Source organism: Geotrypetes seraphini, chromosome 11, assembly GCF_902459505.1.
Source record: "Geotrypetes seraphini chromosome 11, aGeoSer1.1, whole genome shotgun sequence".
Lineage (NCBI taxonomy): Eukaryota > Metazoa > Chordata > Amphibia > Gymnophiona > Dermophiidae > Geotrypetes > Geotrypetes seraphini.
In genome coordinates, this window is record NC_047094.1 from 87,410,904 (window position 1) to 87,428,147 (window position 17,244).

Genomic DNA, 17,244 nt, shown 5'->3' on the forward strand with positions numbered 1-17,244 from the left:
GATGTCATGGATACAGTTAAGTGGAACAGTTAATCAGATGGCTGGGTTGGAGTAGAGTTAAGGATTGAAGGCTATATCAAAAAGGTGGGTTTTCAGTATCTATTTAAACACGGGAAGGGGATTGATGGACAAACTCGCTAGAAGTGAAAGCCAGAGTGTTCCAGAACTGGTTTGCATGCTCCTCTAGCTGACTTTTCAATTTATTCACATTCTTTCAAAGCCTAATATCCAATGACTCCAGCGATGACTTTGAGGCCTTAGGCCCCGCCCCATTGCATCATGTGATGCACGGGGAGGAGCCTAAGGCCCCTACTGGCTCAGGCTCCCACCTTGGGAGGGGCCTGGGGTGCCTGAGCCAATCAGTGACTTTCTTAGGGCTGAGCCTTAGGAAGTCCCTGACTGGCTATTGCCATTCCAAGCAGTGCAAGGATGTGGTTTTAAAGCAGGCCTGCACTTCAGGGAACGGCAACAGAGAGCAGGAGAGTCCGGAAGCAGGGAAGAGAGATCGGGCACCGCAGCCTGCTCTCGCTTCCCGAAGCTGTGCCCCAAATCTGCCTGCTCCGACTCTCCTGCTCTCGCCCTAAATCTCTCCTGCCCTTCCCGCACTGGGAGCCTGTGGTTTTAACCTGCTGATTAAAGGGGGTTAAAACCATGGGCTCCCTGCCCGACAAAAAAGTTTAAAAAAAGAAAATATTTTTTTTTAAGTCACGATGCCCCCCCCCCATGTGCCGATGCTCCACAAAAGGCAAGAGGGTTCCAACTCCCTCCTGCCATGTTACCCCCCCGGTCTGGTCTGGCCAGGCCCAGTCCGGCCCACTTCCCTCCCTGTTTCAAAATCAACAACCTCCTGCCACCCCCCGACACCCCCTACCCATTCCAAACCCGCTTTCCACCCTCCCTCCCTGTACCTTTAACAGAGCAGGAGGGATGCTCAACCCCTCCTGCTCCAATGACTCCAGCGACGACTTTGAGGCCTTAGGCCCTGCCCCGTTGCATCATGTGATGCACGGGGAGGAGCCTAAGGCCCCTACTGGCTCAGGCTCCCAACTTGGGAGGGGCCTGGGGTGCCTGAGCCAATCTGACTTCCTTAGGGCTGAAGTCCCTGATTGGCTATTGCTTTGACCAATCAGGATCCCTGATTGGACCAATCAGGGACCAGAAGGAACCCGGATTGAACATTGAAATGGGTCCCTGAGTTAGGTCATCCAAGAGAGGCAGAGGAAGGGGATCCGCCACCAGATGCCTCATCAGATCTGCGTACCACGGACGTCGAGGCCAATCCGGAGCCACCAGAACCACGAGACCTGGATGGTGAATGATGCGGAGAAGAACTCTGCCCACTAATGGCCATGGAAGGAACACATACAACAGCACCTCCTTTGGCCATGGTTGAACCAGAGCATCCAGACCCTCGGCCTGCCCGCCTCTGCGACGACTGAAGAAGTGGGGCATTTTGCTCATGGCCATCAGGGGCAGACCCAAGACTGCACTATCAACTGAAAAGCCACAGGGCTGAGACACCACTTTCCGGGTTCTAGCATATGACAATTGAGGACGTCCGCCTAAACATTCTCCACTCCGGCTATGTGGGAAGCCGAGATGTCCTGAAGGTGGGACTCTGCCCAGACCATGAGCAGAGCTGCCCCCTACGCTACCTGAGTTCTTTTGGTGCCCCCTGACGATTGATTTAAGCCACCACCGTGTGGCATTGTCAGACAGAACTCTGACTGACTTGCCCGACAAGAAGGAGCGGAAGGCTAACAGCGCCAGACGAACGGCTCTGGTCTCCAACACATTGATTGACCAGGATGCCTCCTCTGTGGACCAGGTGCCCTGAGCTGAGTGACCGAGACACTGAGCTCACCAACTGAGGAGACTGGCATCCGTGAGAAGCACCGTCCACTGTAGTGGATCCAGACTTGTCCCCTGAGCAAGATGAGAGGTCTGGAGCCACCAACAAAGAATGCAGCACGCCAAGCCTCGCAGAGGAAAAGGGAGATCCAAACTGTGCCTCTGGGGTGACCACCTCCAAAGCAGAGCATACTAAAGAGGACGCATGTGGGCCCGCGCCCACCTCACTACGTCTAGGGAAGCCGCACTCGAGGACACTGGGATGCCATAAGGAGGCAAATCTGAGATTGCCTCTGGAAGGAAGACCTTCCCCAAGGAGGTGTCGAACAGAACCCCAAGATTCTAGAAATAATAGTAGTAGTAGACGCTAATTCCTCAGGAGCTTATCCCAAAATTTACAGATGTAAATTCTTGCTAAGAACCTTTGTATCGAAAGCATTTATTTAGAGAACTGTGCAAGATCATAACTGTATTGCTTGCAGTCGCATTACACACACACACACAAAAGAATGTAATGAGTAGTCCCCCTCCCTAGGTTACCTTGCAATTGTGTGGTATATTCAGTGCAGACGTCATACTCAGTCACTATTGCCTGTGTCAGCTCTACTCTTATAATGGCTGCCATGACCTCTAGTGGAAGAACCAGCATGTTCAAGGACTGGGGATCACTCCTTCCCCGACCACACCCTAGACCACTGTTCAACTGCCAGTCCGCGGACCGGTGCCAGTCCGCAGAAAATTCCTGCTGGTCTGCGCAGGGCCGGCAAGATCTAATTGGGGCCATTGGCAGTGCTTCTTTAGCTTCCAGCTGGCTTAGGACTCTCTCTGACCAGGGGGCACTCCCCTAACACCATTCCTGTTATGTGTGACTGCAGTATTCTGTTAGCATGATATTTCTGTGTAGCATTCTGTAATAATTTGGATTGTTTAGTTTTCCTGATAGTAGAGGGGATATATGTGAAGGGGAGGAGAGACAGGGTTTTTGTTGGTCCTTGCTCTGTATATTTGTATTTATAAAATGACAATTGTACAGAATATTGTTTCTTTTTATACTTTAATAAAATACATTCAATATAAAATCATAACTGAGGCTTGTGCGGATGGGATCAGATGGTTTGCGGGGACCGAGCTCGGAGACGGGGCGGAAATGTGTTTTTTAAAATTTCAGTCTTAGTAGTTTGCCGGTCCACAAAAGAATTATTTTATTTCTGCCGGCCCATGGGTGTATAAAGGTTGAAAAATACTGCCCTAGACTACCAGAGATTGTAAGATAAACACGAGGAAAGCACAGGCAACTCCTGTTTGGCACGGAGGGGAAGAGGGAGGGAGAGAAACAGGACAATGCATGAATTTTTGGCTTCCCATTGAAAACACACAGCGTTTTGGTTAAAACCAAAACCATAGCCATATCCTTTCAGGTGAAACCAAAACCAGGCAACCCCTATCAGGGATAAGAAATACCTAAAAAAGGGGTGGGGGGTGGGAAGGAGAATTCATGTACAAGAAACCATTTACTGGTAAGTAAGTTCTACAGAGTACCACCCCACAACCACCACCAAAATCCCCTACCTCTTTATGGAAAAAAGATGACTGGTGGAGATGGAAACAAAATAATAAAGGATTCAAGAAAGTGCGAGAAGAAAAATCCTTAGTCTTGAACTAAAGGCAAAGCTCAAAATTCAAATCTCTATAATATGGCAACAGCAAAGAAGCAAAGTGTGGATAATGACCTGTAGTCCTTCTTTACTTTCAGTCTATAGTTTCTGTAACAGCTAATGATTCAATATAGAAAACAAAAGAACCATATGGTGATAAGAACTGTATTTTGAATTAGCTCAATTTGGCCTGTCTGCATATGAGAAAGCTATCAAAAAAAAAAAAGCATATCATTGGAATATCACTGGGAAAAAGTGACAAAGCAGTTAGCCTAGTTAAGAGAAAAAACAGGTGATACTTTGCTGCTTTTTTTTTTTTTTAAACACTTGAGTGAACCAACATGGAAAATTGTACTGTTTTACCAAGTGCATGTAGCTGTCCTACATTTGGAGACACCACCACTATTAGTTTAACATAAATGATATCTGACATTGTGCTGGGGAAGTAAATCTCCCAGGCCAACATATTTCAATCGAGCTCTGCAGGGTGTTTGGGGTAGATACTAAGATGTTTTTCAAAACAGCACCACTAAACTGTCAAGAGAAAACCTCATGCTAACAAGCTGCTGTAGTGCTGATCTTCCACCATTACATGGTTCAAGTTCAAGTCCTACCTCTGTCCCCTTCAGGATTGCTCTCTTGTTCCATCTGGACCAGATCAGAAACCAGCTCTGAAACAGATGTGTAGTTCACCCCACTAGTCAGGTATTTATTCTGCACAAGCCACTCTACCATGGTGGGGTCAAAGCCCATATGCAAAGCAGATTGCACCACAGAGGATTGAAGCAGAGAGGCCAAAACATGTTCCTCCATATCTGCAAAGCACAAAGAAATATACACTTTACTAGACAATGGTGCTTTGTACCCTTTAAGACCTAATATCAGAACTATCCAGACCACTTTGTGATAAACGACAGTGTTCTCCCCAGCGCTTTTCAGCCGGGCGCACCGCTCAGCAAATTTAGATGCCCGCCTAGCTGTCATCTGCCGAATCCTGCTGCCGCCACTGCTTAACGCGCAGCCTGAAGAGCCGCCGAAAGACTCCCGGACTTTAAACAAAATCAAACCCAGCAAGTGACTCAAACCCGGCTTCCCTCCAAAACCGGAAGTTACGTCGGGAGGGGGGAGGGATAGGCACAGACCATTAGAGCCCCGGAGCATGCGGGAGATAGGCCAGCCATGGAGGGAAGCTTACTTGCTCTTGCTTACTTCAGGCCTTTCTTGCTGCCGGGTCCTGCCTACTTTCTGTTTCCGCGAAGGCAACACACAGCAACGAGAAATGCCCGAAGTAAGCAAGAGCAGCAAGTTGTAAGCTTCCCTCTGTCGCTGACCTTTGTCTGTAGCGAATCTGCCGGGTGTGTGAGACGGAAGGGGGGGGTGAATGGGAGGAGAAATGCTGCTGTACCCAATTAGAGGGGGAGGGGGAAGAGTCATGCTGCTGCACCCAATTAGGGGGGAGGGTGAAGAGAAATGCTGCTTCTGCTGTACCCAATTTGGGGGGGGGAAGAGAAATGCTGATGATACTGCTGTACCCTATGGGGGAGGGGGAAGAGAAATGCTGCTGCACCCAATTGGGGAGAGAGAGGGAAGGAGGGAGAAGGAAGATCAGGAAAAGGAGGAAAGAGATGCAAAGACCATGGGAGGGAGGGAAAGGAGATACCATACCATGGAGTGGAAGAGAGAGATGTCAGGGCATATGGGGGGGGGGAGCAGGGCTGGATTAAAGGATAGGCCCAGTAGGCACAGGCCTAGGACCCTAAATGGTCAGAGGGGGCCCGCCAGTGCTGTGCTTTGGGGCCTCACCCTTGCTGGATTCGCTGGCAGCAGCAGCAGCCTCATCATCATCCTGGGCGCCCCCCCAACCCGATCCGACCCTCCTATCTCTCCCTCCTTCCCTCATCAGTGACATGCCAGAGGGAATCACGGTAGGAGAAAGCCCTGAAGCAGCCTGCTTAGAGTAGAGCAGTGCTGTTTAGAGTCTCGTTATGGGAGGGAGGGAGAGATAGGAGGGTCGTGGGGGGGGGAGAGTAGCAGTCTACCTCGGGTGCTCGGCCTGGCGTCATGAACTTCTTCAGCTAGCAATAGCATTTACAATTCACTGCTGTTGCCAGCTTCAGGCCTTCCTCTCTGCTGGGTCCTGCCTACTTCTGTTTCCATGAAGGCAGAACCCGACAGAGAAGAAGGCCCGAAGCTGGCAACAGCAGCGAATTGTGAATGCTGCTGCCTGAAGAAGTTCATGACGCCAGGCCTTGGGTGACAGAAGGAGGAAAGGGAGCAGAGGGGGAGAGACTTGCTACACCCAACTGGAGGGAGAAAGAAGATGAGGGAGGGAATGAAGCGAGATGCCAGGGATTGGGGGGAAGGAGGAAAGTATGCCAAACCAAGGGAAAAGGAAGGGGAAAGGGTTAGGGAGGAGATGTCAAGAGCATGGAGGGGGAGGGAGAGATGGAAGAAAAGGAAAGGAGTGAGATGCCAGAGAATCAAGGAAGGGAAGATACCAGACTGTGGGGTGCGAAGGAAACAAAGGAGAAGAGAGAGATGCCAGAGCATAGGGGACGGGGTGGTGACAGAGAGAGAAAAATGGAGAGGTGGCAGAGCTGAAATCAATCATGTACAAAGGAGAAGAGAAGGGGCACAAGATAGACAGTTTATTGAAGGAGCATAAAAAGAGGGAAGATGCCATATGGAACGGGGAGAGAGCGGACAGTGGATGGAAGGGGCTGATGCTACATGGAAGACAGCGGACAGATGCTGGCTAGAAAGAAGAGTGAAGATAAGATGATTAAAGCAGAAACGACAAAAGGTAGAAAAAATTGTTTTTGTTGCTTTACGTAGAATCAAGTAGTATTGTATCTATTGATTAAAGTTTATAAATAGGAAATGGAAATAAGGCAGTTTTTGGGGGACTAAACCCATTTCCTCAGGTCAGGACAGGATACCATAACAGCAGGGGTGCCCAAATGATCGTGCGTGATCGACCAGTAGATAGCAAAGGCAATGCGAGTCGATCGCGTTGCCTTGGCAATCTTTTTCTTCCTGCCTCCCTGAGCCAGGCCAGGCGCGTACAAGCGCCAGACTCACAAGACTTCACCTCCGACGTCAATTCTGACATCAGAGAGGAAGTTCTGGGCCAGCCAATCGCTGCCTGGCTGGCCTGGAACTTCCTCTCTGATGTAAGAATTGACATCAGAGGTGAAGTCTTGTGAGTCCGGCGCTTGTACATTCCTAGCCTGGCTCTTGGAAGCAGGGAGAAATCGGCATGGTGGCTTCATTCCTAGCCTGGCTCTTGGAAGCAGGGAGAAATCGGCATGGTGGCTTAGGGGGTAGGGAAAGAATCGGGGAAGTGGAGAAATTGGCGCGATGGCTTGGGGGAGCAGGGGGAGAGAGAAAGAAAGAGAGACAGAAAGAAAAGGGGAGGGGCAGAAAAAATATTGGATTAATAGTCAGAAGAAGGAAGTGCAGAGACTCATGAAATCACCAGACAAAAAGGTAGGAAAAATGATTTTATTTTCAGTTTAGTGATAAAAATGTGTCTGTTTTGAGAATTTATATCTGCTGTCTATATTTTGCACTATGGCCCCCTTTTACTAAACCGCAATAGCGGTTTTTAGCGCAGGGAGCCTATGAGCATCGAGAGCAGCACAGGGCATTCAGTGCATCTCCCTGCTCTAAAAACCGCTATTGCGATTTAGTAAAAAGGGAGGGGGTATATTTGTCTATTTTTGTATAGTTGTTACCGAGGTGACATTGCATAATATCGTCTGCCTTGACCTCTTTGAAAAGCCGCGGAATATAAATGATAATTAACATTTTCTCTGCGTACAGTGTGCTTTGTGTTTTTAAAAAAATTTTATTGTTGGTAGATCATTTTGACTTGGTCATTTTAAAAGTAGCTCGCAAGCCCAAAAAGTGTGGGCACCCCTGCTGTAGAGCCATTTCTTGTATGACTGGATGAGCTATATTTATCTTTTTTTTTTAGTTGTTCAAATTCATACAGAAATAAATGGCTAGATTGAATCTAATGACTTCATTAATGCCTTTCCCTTTTTTAAATCTCTATACCATTTGAAAGAGGGCAAATACTTCTTAAATTTAGTAAAAATATTCTGGCACAAGTGTCAAACCTTACAAAAGGAAGTCATATTGAGCATTGGAAAATAATAATAATAATAATAAACTAATAAAAATAGTACACATTTAGGGCTCCTTTTACTAAGTTACGATAGTGGTTTTAGCGTGCGCTTAATGCGTGGAGGAATTGCCACGCGCGCTAGATGCTAACGCAAACATTGAGCTGGCGTTAGTTTTCCCATGCAGCGCAGGGGTTTGCGCGCGCTAAAAATGCTAGCGCACCTTAGTAAAAGAGGGGTTAATTTTCCCCATCCCGCCCCACCGGCTACTTTTTCATGCTACCCGGCTGGAAAAAATTTCTGGGGAGAACACTGAACTAGATTCAGCACGGCAAGCACAGGGCCTGGAGCACGTGAAGTCTGGAGGAGGTGAGACACAGCAGGCACTCAAGGTTCCACTTGTTTGCTGTGACAGGCCTGGGTGGAACTGGTAATAGGATGAGGATCAACTTAGCAGGGTAAAGGGGAGTACAGTATGGTGAAAAAGTTCACCTAAGGTAGGGTTCTTAATCAGTTAAAGAGGTGCAGGAAATGAAAAAGGTTTAACCGAACCTTTGCACCCCATTCCTAAACCATATGTCTACTAGTAACTGAAAGCTACATAGCACTGTTAACATGTTCCTAAAATTATACTACACAGTTATACATCCTATAACTGTCTAGAAAGTTTCAATAAAATTGCCTCAGATTTCAAGGCCCTTCTCTGCACCCCATTTACCCTTTTCCCCGCACCTGTTCCAGTGCACAGGCACCACTGTTTAAGAACCTCTAGCCTAGAGCATCAGATTGCAGAATATCTAACAGAGCTGGCCCTGAAATCGGCTACAGACTGGCACATAATCTAGTTCACATTCTGGAGGCTTATGAAAAACTGAAACCCTCCAGACTGCTCTAACAGCTCTTACAATAGAACAGGGGTGGGGAACCGCAGTCCAAGAGCTGCATCCCAGTGTGGTTTTCAGGATTTTCCCAATGAATATACATGATATTTGCATACAATGAAGAATGCATGCAAATAGATCACATGCATATTCATTGAGGAAATCCTGAAAACCACACTGGGTTGTGGTCTTTGAGGACTGTGGTTGCCCATCCCTGGAATAGAAGGATACAAGGGAATATGCTGGCACATCAAGTGAAGTATGCAAAGAACTGTTCTCCTTACTTGATGCTGTCAATGCCCAGCAAGGGTAACAGGAAAGATGGTAGTGTGCTAAATGTAGCACTACCAGTGCAATTTAATAACAAAGTGGCTCGCAAGACACTGTGCACAGAGTTCTTTAGCCATAAGAATGTGTGAAGCTTATCTTCAGTAGACCCCCCCCCACACACACACACACACTTTCAGAACATGCCATGGATACTCCACTGCTGTACTGATGCTGAACAGAAAGCCTCCATCTTCAGAACACAATTGTTTTAGAGTGCATCACATTCTTGCCACTTACCTAGGGGTAAAGAGAGATCCCTCTCTGCTGGTTGTGGTGAGTTTCTCTGAAATTATAATTATATCATTAGTGGACAGTTAAGACGCATAAAGTTAAGCAGAGCATCAGATTTGCTAGAAAAAGCTTTAATATTTAGTAATGGCTCAAAGGACTGTTGTAGCAGGAATAAATTTGTGATGCTACAACAGGAAATCAAATGATAAAAGGGTGAAGGACTGAATATGCTATCGCATCCTATATAATAAAACCTTACCCGCGCATGCGCTTTTAAAACTACGTGATCCCTGCCTCTGTGATTTCTGATCCGTGGCCGTGTTCCATTTTAGAAAACGGTGGCAGGGATCACTCTAGCCACTCCCCTCCTCCTTCCTTCACTCACCAACCGCTGGAGGCAAGCTCTCTCCCTGCCCACATCCTTGCCACCCCGATTGGTGCTGGCGGTGGCTGCCGGGAGAAGGGCTTCGTGGAGCGCCGCCACCCGCCAACACCTTCAGTCTCCTGAGCTGCGTCCTCGCCACTCTGATTGCCGGCCCGTGGTGGCCACTGCTGCGCTCAGAGTGAAACTGCTTCCGACATCTTCAGGCATCCGGTGCATGCAGGCATATCGGTGGTGGCGAAGGAGGGTGACGTGTGACGCAGGCGGGGATCGGAAAGGGTAAGGGAGCCGGCCAGAAACGAGTCAGCGGGGGTTGGGCTGGGAGGGGAGAGAAGCGGTCTGCCTAGGGTGCTTCAAGGCCTGGCTTCTTCGGGCAGCAGCAGCGTTTACAATTTGCTGCTGTTGCCGGCTTCAGGCCTTCCTCTCTGGCAGGTCCTGCCTACTTTCTGTTTTCATGAAGACCCGACCCGACAGAGAGGAAGGCCTGAAGCCGGCAACAGCAATGAATTGTGAATGCTGCTGCTGCTGCCCGATGAAGTTCAAGGAGGAAAGGGAGCAGAGGGGGAGAGAATGGCTTGGAGGGAAGAAGAGATGGCAGGGCATGGAGGGAAGGAGGAATGTATGCCAGACCAAGGGGAAAGGAAGGAGGAGATGCCATATGGAACAGAGAGAGGGCGGACACTGGATGGAAAGAGAAGAGAGGGCAGTGAATGGAAGGGGCAAGACAGAGGGTGAATAGTAGATAGAGGGGTAGAGAGAGGGAGACAGACACTGAATGGAAGTGTGGGGGAGAGGAGGGACAGCCGCTGAATTGAAGTCTGAGGGACAGGGGGAGCAGACGTTGGAAGGAAGTGGGGAGGAAAAAGAAAAAAGGGCACATGCAGGATTGAGGGAAGAGGATGGAGTTAGAAATAAAGATAGACAGACAGGGGGCCAGGGAGAGACAGACAGAAAGAATGACAGACAGACAGCATCCAAGGAGAGAGAGACATATTTAAAAAAAAACAAAAAACAGACAAACAGACATGTACTCTAGCATCCGTTAATGTAACGGGCTTAAACACTAGTCTGCTATAATAAAACCCTTAGCGTGCATGTGCACTTCAAAATTCCGTGCTTCCATGATCCGTGACTCCGTGCCGCGCATGCACAGTGCTTGCCTCAGCCGATTCCCTGCCCCGAACTCTTGACGCCGGATGACTTTCTGCCTTTTGACTACATTGCCGGGACACCTCTTCTTCTCATCCATGGACCAGCAGCGGCAGCAGCCACGGGGCATTTGCTAGGCCGGCCCACTTCGATAATGCGAGGTGGGCCGGCCTAGCAAAAGCCCCGAGGCTGCCCAGGCTAGCGGATGCTGGACAGGGGGGAGCAGGGAAGGGAGAAGGGCTACTGCTGGAAAAGAAGGGGCAAGAACGAAGGACATCATTGACAGAATTGAGAGAATCCTGGTAGGAGCTGAGACGGAGGAAACAGCAGTAATAATCCACGTTGGAACCAACGACATCAGCAGGAGGAACTACAACAGGACTACACTAACTGAGCAGTTCAAGATCCTGGGAAGGAAACTGAAGCTGAGGACAAGGAAGATAGCCTTCTCAGAGATCCTGCCAGTACCGAGGTCGGGTGCAAGGAGGCAGACCGAGCTGCAGGCAATAAACGGCTGGCTGAGGAGATGGTGCGATGAGGAGGGTTTCCACTTTGTGTGCGGAGCTGGACAACTTTTTTGGGGAAGAACAAGATCTACAGGAGGGACGGACTGCACCTGAGCACGGCTGGGACAAGGATGCTGGCACGCAACATCCAGAGCGGCATAGACTTGGCTTTAAACTAAGGAGAAGGGGAAAGCCGATAGCTGATCTGACCTCGACACATCGGACCAAAGTATCAAACAAGGATACTAAACCAGGAAATTGTAAAAGAGGGCTCGGGGCTGAGTGGGAACTTATGGAAAATGGACCCAAGGACGCCATGCAGGGGCCCAAAGCACAAATGAACCTAGCAAGCAGAATTAAGAGGGAACAACAAGAACCAGAGGGGTATTCAAACATGGGGAAGCAGGCTGAGGACGACACAGACGCACCGCAGGATGAGGATGAACGTAACAAGGCTCAGGGGCTGGCGACCCATGAGGGGATCGGCAGAAGCGCCAAACCACGAGGAGAACCAGCGAGGAAAGCAAACAACCGGGACTTAAATTGCCTATACACTAATGCTAGGAGCCTAAGAGCCAAAATGGGAGAGCTGGAAGTCATAGCCAGTAAAAAGGACTTGGACATAATTGGAGTCACAGAAACATGGTGGACTGAGAACAACAAATGGGATGTGGTCATACCAGGGTCAAACTCTATAGGAGAGACAGGACACACAAGAAGGGTGGAGGAATAGCGATATATATAAAGGACTCCATTCCTTCAACCAGGATGGAAACAACAGTAAGGGCGGACGGCTTGGAATCACTATGGGTCAAGCTACAAGGGGGAACTGGAGCAGACATCAAATTGGGACTGTACTATCGCCCACCTGGACAACCGGAAACAATCGACCAGAAATGTAAGGTCATGCATCTCGGCTGCGGAAATCCATGCAAAACTTACACCCTGAATGGAGAAACACTAGCTAGAACTTCAGAAGAACGGGACTTGGGTGTGATCGTCAGTTCAGACATGAAGGCTGCCAAACAAGTGGAGCAAGCCTCATCCAAGGCAAGGCAAATGTTGGGATGTATCAATAGAGGCTTCGTCAGCCGTCAACCTGAAGTCATGATGCCGCTCTACAGAGCCATGGTGAGACCTCACCTGGAATACTGTGTGCAGTTTTGGAGACCACACTACCAAAAGGACGTGCTTCGAGCTGAGTCAGTCCAACGAATGGCCACTAGAATGGTCTCCGGACTCAGGAGTCTCCCATACGAGGAAAGACTGGACAAACTGCATCTCTATACTCTTGAGGAGCGTAGAGAAAGGGGAGACATGATTGAGACGTTTAAATACATCACAGGTCGTGTCGAGACGGAAAGCGATATATTCTTCCCCAGGGGACCCTCGGCCACAAGGGGGCACCCGTTCAAACTCAGAGGAGGGAAATTTAATGGTGACACCAGGAAGTATTTCTTTACAGAACGGGTGGTAGATCACTGGAACAAACTTCCGGTGCAAGTGGTCAAGGCCACCAGTGTACTCGACTTTAAAAATAAATGGGACATCCACGTGGGATCCCTAAGGAGGTCGAGCTAAGGAATTGGGTCATTAGCACTCAGACTTGATGGGGTGGGACAAAATAGTGGGCAGACTTGGTGGGCTGTAGCCCTTTTCTGCCGTCATCTTTCTATGTTTCTATGTTCTATGTTTCTATGACCTGGAGGCTGAATTGAGGCAGGTATGCAAAAGCGGAAGTGTGGTGGTGATGGGGGACTTCAACTACCCTGGGATAGACTGGAGTATTGGACACTCAAACTGCACGAGGGAGACCAAATTCCTGGAGGCTACGAGGGACTGTTTCATGGAACAGCTAGTCACGGAACCAACACGGGGAGATGCCACTCTTGACCTAATCCTCAACGGGCTAGGGGGACCTGCAAAAGAGGTGGCGGTACTAGCGCCACTAGGAAACAGCGATCACAACATGATACAATGCAAGCTAGGAAGTGGGTCATCAAAGGTGATAAGAACCACAACAATAGCACTCAATTTCAGAAAAGGAAATTACGATGCCATGAGGAATATGGTGGGAAAGAAACTCAGCGTCAGCAGCAACTCAGGGAGGAAGGAGACCGTAGAAAAAAACCCAGTATGGATAACAAATGCAGTGAAAAAGGCGATAAGTGACAAAAAAGCATCTTTCAAAAAATGGAAAAAGGACCAAACAAAGGAAAACCAGAAGGAACACAAAGGACACCAAAGAGAATATCACCGAGTGGTTAGGAAAGCAAAAAGAGAATATGAGGAGAGACTGGCAGGGGAAGCAACAAACTCCAAACCATTCTTCAGGTGCGTAAAGGGGAAGCAACTGGCCAGGGAAGAAGTGGGACAATTGGATGATGGAGACAAGAAGGGAGTGGTAAAGGAGGAAAAAGAGATAGCTGACAGGTTAAATAAGTTCTTCTCGTCAGTCTTCACGAGAGAGGACACATTCAATATTCCAGAACTCAAGGAGATCATAAATGGGGACCAGGATGAAAAGCTGGTCCAACTAGAGGTAAGACAAGAGGATGTCCTCCGACAGATAGACAGACTAAAGAGCAACAAATCGCCGGGTCAGGACGGCATCCACCCAAGGTTACTCAAAGAGCCAAGGAACGAAATAGCGGAACCACTTCGCCGAATATGCAACCTATCCTTAAAAACTGGAGAGATACCGGAGGACTGGAAAATAGCAAATGTCACACCCATCTTTAAAAAGGGTTCAAGGGGTGACCCAGGAAACTACAGGCCAGTAAGCTTGAACTCGGTCCCGGAAAAGATGATGGAAGCACTGATTAAGGACAGCATCTGTGAACACATAGAAAACAATGGACAACTGAGGGCGAGCCAGCACGGCTTCTGCAAGGGAAGATCATGCCTCACAAACTTACTGTACTTCTTTGAGGGAATAAACAGTCAGATGGATAAAGGGGAATCCATAGACATCATTTACCTTGACTTCCAAAAAGCCTTCGACAAGGTACCCCACGAACGGCTGCTTAAGAAGCTGTGGAACCACGGGGTGCAAGGGGATGTCCACCGATGGATCAAAAACTGGCTGGCAGGCAGGAAACAGAGGGTTGGAGTAAAGGGCCATTACTCAGACTGGCAATGGGTCACGAGCGGAGTTCCACAGGGGTCAGTGCTGGGAAAGCTCCTGTTCAATATATTTATTAACGACCTGGAGGCGGGAACAAATTGTGAGGTTATAAAATTTGCGGATGATATCAAACTCTGCAGCAGGATTAGAACCGCGGAAGACTGAGGACCTGCAAAGGGACCTGACGACACTGGAAGAGTGGGCAAAAAAGTGGCAAATGAGCTTTAACATAGAGAAATGCAAGGTCATGCATGTAGGGAAAAAGAACCCGATGTTCAGCTACAAAATGGGGGGATCACTGCTAGGGGTAAGTAACCTTGAAAGACACCTGGGGGTGATGGTAGACACAACATTGAAGGCGTCGGCACAATGCGCGACGGCCTCAAGGAAAGCAAACCTTATGGGTATCATTAAGAAGGGTATCACGGCCAGGACGAAGGAAGTCATCTTGCCACTGTACCGTGCAATGGTGCGCCCGCATCTGGAGTACTGTGTCCAGTACTGGTCACCGTACCTCAAGAAGGACATGGCGGTACTTGAGGGAGTCCAGAGAAGAGCGAATAAACTGATAAAGGGTATGGAAAACTTCTCATATGCTGACAGGCTGAAAAAGCTGGGGCTATTCTCCCTGGAAAAGCGGAGACTTAGAGGAGACATGATAGAAACCTTCAAAATCCTGAAGGGCATAGAAAAGGTAGACAGGGACAGATTCTTCACACTGTGGGGAACCACAAGTACAAGGGGGCACTCGGAGAAATTAAAAGGGGGCAAGTTTAGAACAAACGCTAGGAAGTTCTTTTTCACCCAGAGGTTGTTGGACACATGGAACGCGCTTCCGGAGGCCGTGATAGGCCAGAGCACGTTACAGGGCTTCAAAGAGGGTTTGGATAGGTTTCTATAGGATAAGGGGATTGAGGGGTACAGATAGGAGTTGAGGTAGGTTATAGGAATAGTCAAGGCCCATTGCACAGGTGATGGGCTTGGAGGGCCGCCGCGGGAGCGGACCGCTGGGCGGGATGAACCTCTGATCTGACCCAGCGGAGGCAAATTCTTATGTTCTTACACATCTATTCTAGCACCCGTTAATGTAACGGGCTAAAAAACTAGTTCAGGAATAAAGCTAGTGACCGTAAGCTCCTATCCAAAGGCAGCAACACCACTATTCTTTAAAATTAAGATGGCAATCTCAACTATTGATAACTCAGGATAGATTGCTCTTCGCTAGGAAAGTGGAAAATTTTGAGAATTATATTAAGTCTTTGAACCTTAGGATCCTGAACTTTCCTAGAATATTGACAATCTCTTCAAAAGATTTATTCTATAAATTTCTGAAGGAAGTATTCAAGTACCCTGAGAATGGACTTCGCTTCATAAAATATATTTTTTGCCAGTATCAAAAAAACAATCCTCTACTTCGGGTGTTCTACCTGAGGCTTCAGACGTTATTAACATTACAAATATCCTGGAAACCTCAGAGGATGAGGTTATTAGTCGAGCGACTTTTCTGGTAACATTCGTTTTCCATCAGGAAAAGGAGGCTTTCCTAAGACTATTTTTTAGACTCAGAAGTGACCTTCTTAGAAGTAAGATTTCCATGTTCCCAGACATCTTGAAAATAACTCAGCTCAGGAGAAGGAGGTTCCTTGAACTAAAGCAACATGTGATGTCACTGGGAGCAAAATTTCAACTCAGATATCCCTGTAAATGTATGATCCTATTGGATCAGAATTCCTATGTATTTTTTGAACCCTCTCAGTTGCAATTCTATCTTGAAGGGAAAGGAATACCAATGCATAGTGCTTCGGTGTGTGGCAATCTTAATCCCAAATTCTGATCGCTTTATGTACTCTAATCTTCAAAACACATCAGTACCCTGGTCTGATCATCACCTCATTACGTTTAGATTACTCGTTAACAATAAACAAATATTTACATCTTCACCCAAAACGATCACTTATCGGGACTACACCAATTTAGAGTCATCTTCCATTTCTTCTTTCCTTAATGCTAATTGTTTAATATCTGAAACCGACTCCCTAGATGATCAACTCACGACATGGAATTCAGCTATTCAGCTATTGCTGGACAGAGAAGCACCGTTTATTAGTAAAACCATTTCCCCTCGAAAAACCCATAATCCATGGTATTCATACGAGCTTTCTCTAATAAAAAGACAACTTAGGTCCCTGGAGAGGAAATGGCGCAAAAATAAATCAGCTGAAAACATGAAATATTTTAAAGAAAAATCTTTTTTTTACAAATCAAAAATTAATGACGCCAAACGATCTTATTATTCTAATAAAATTATTAAAGCTAAAAACCCCTCCATACTTTACTCCATTATAAAATCCATCACCCCCAACCAACAAAAAGAAGTCAACCAAATGAATTTAACAGCACAAGACCTGGCTAACGTTTTCTATGACAAAATCAAAAACATCCGTAAAATTTTTGAGTCGCTCTCAACTACTTTAGAAACTGCATACTTTAGAAAGTTGGTCCTTGAACTGGCAGCTGGGCTTCAACGCCAAGAAATGTAAGGTCATGCATCTCGGTAATGGAAATCCTTGCAGAACTTACACCCTGAATGGAGAAACTTTAACCAGGACTACGGCAGAACGAGACTTAGGAGTAATCATGAAAGCAGCCACTCAAGTGGAGAAGGCTTAATCTAAAGCACAGCAGATGATAGGTTGTATCAAGAGAAGCGTCGTCAACAGGAAACCTGAAGTCATGATGCCATTGTACAGAACCATGGTGAGACCTCATCTGGAATACTGTGTGCAATTCTGGAGGCCACATTACCGTAAGGATGTGCTCAGAATTGAATCGGTTCAGCGGATGGCCACCAGGATGGTCTCGGGGCTAAAGGGTCTCCCGTACGAAGAAAGACTGAGCAAATTGCAGCTCTACACTCTCGAAGAGCGTAGGGAGAGGGGAGACATGATTGAGACATTTAAGTACATCACGGGACGGATCGAGGTGGAAGATGATATCTTTCT

General features: G+C 47.7%; 1 protein-coding gene across 7 annotated transcripts in view; it reads right to left on the reverse strand.

Moving 5' to 3' along the window:
* The window catches only part of BIRC7 (baculoviral IAP repeat containing 7), a 65,235-nt gene that overhangs the window by 32,665 nt on the left and 15,326 nt on the right, over positions 1 to 17,244 (reverse strand). For all 7 annotated transcript variants that reach the window (XM_033963602.1, XM_033963601.1, XM_033963596.1 and 4 more), the window contains 2 exons: positions 9,085 to 9,130; positions 4,121 to 4,321 (listed from right to left, as the gene is read on the reverse strand). In XM_033963602.1, the coding sequence (XP_033819493.1) occupies positions 4,121 to 4,321; positions 9,085 to 9,130 (247 nt within the window). The remainder of the gene's footprint in view (positions 1 to 4,120; positions 4,322 to 9,084; positions 9,131 to 17,244) is intronic.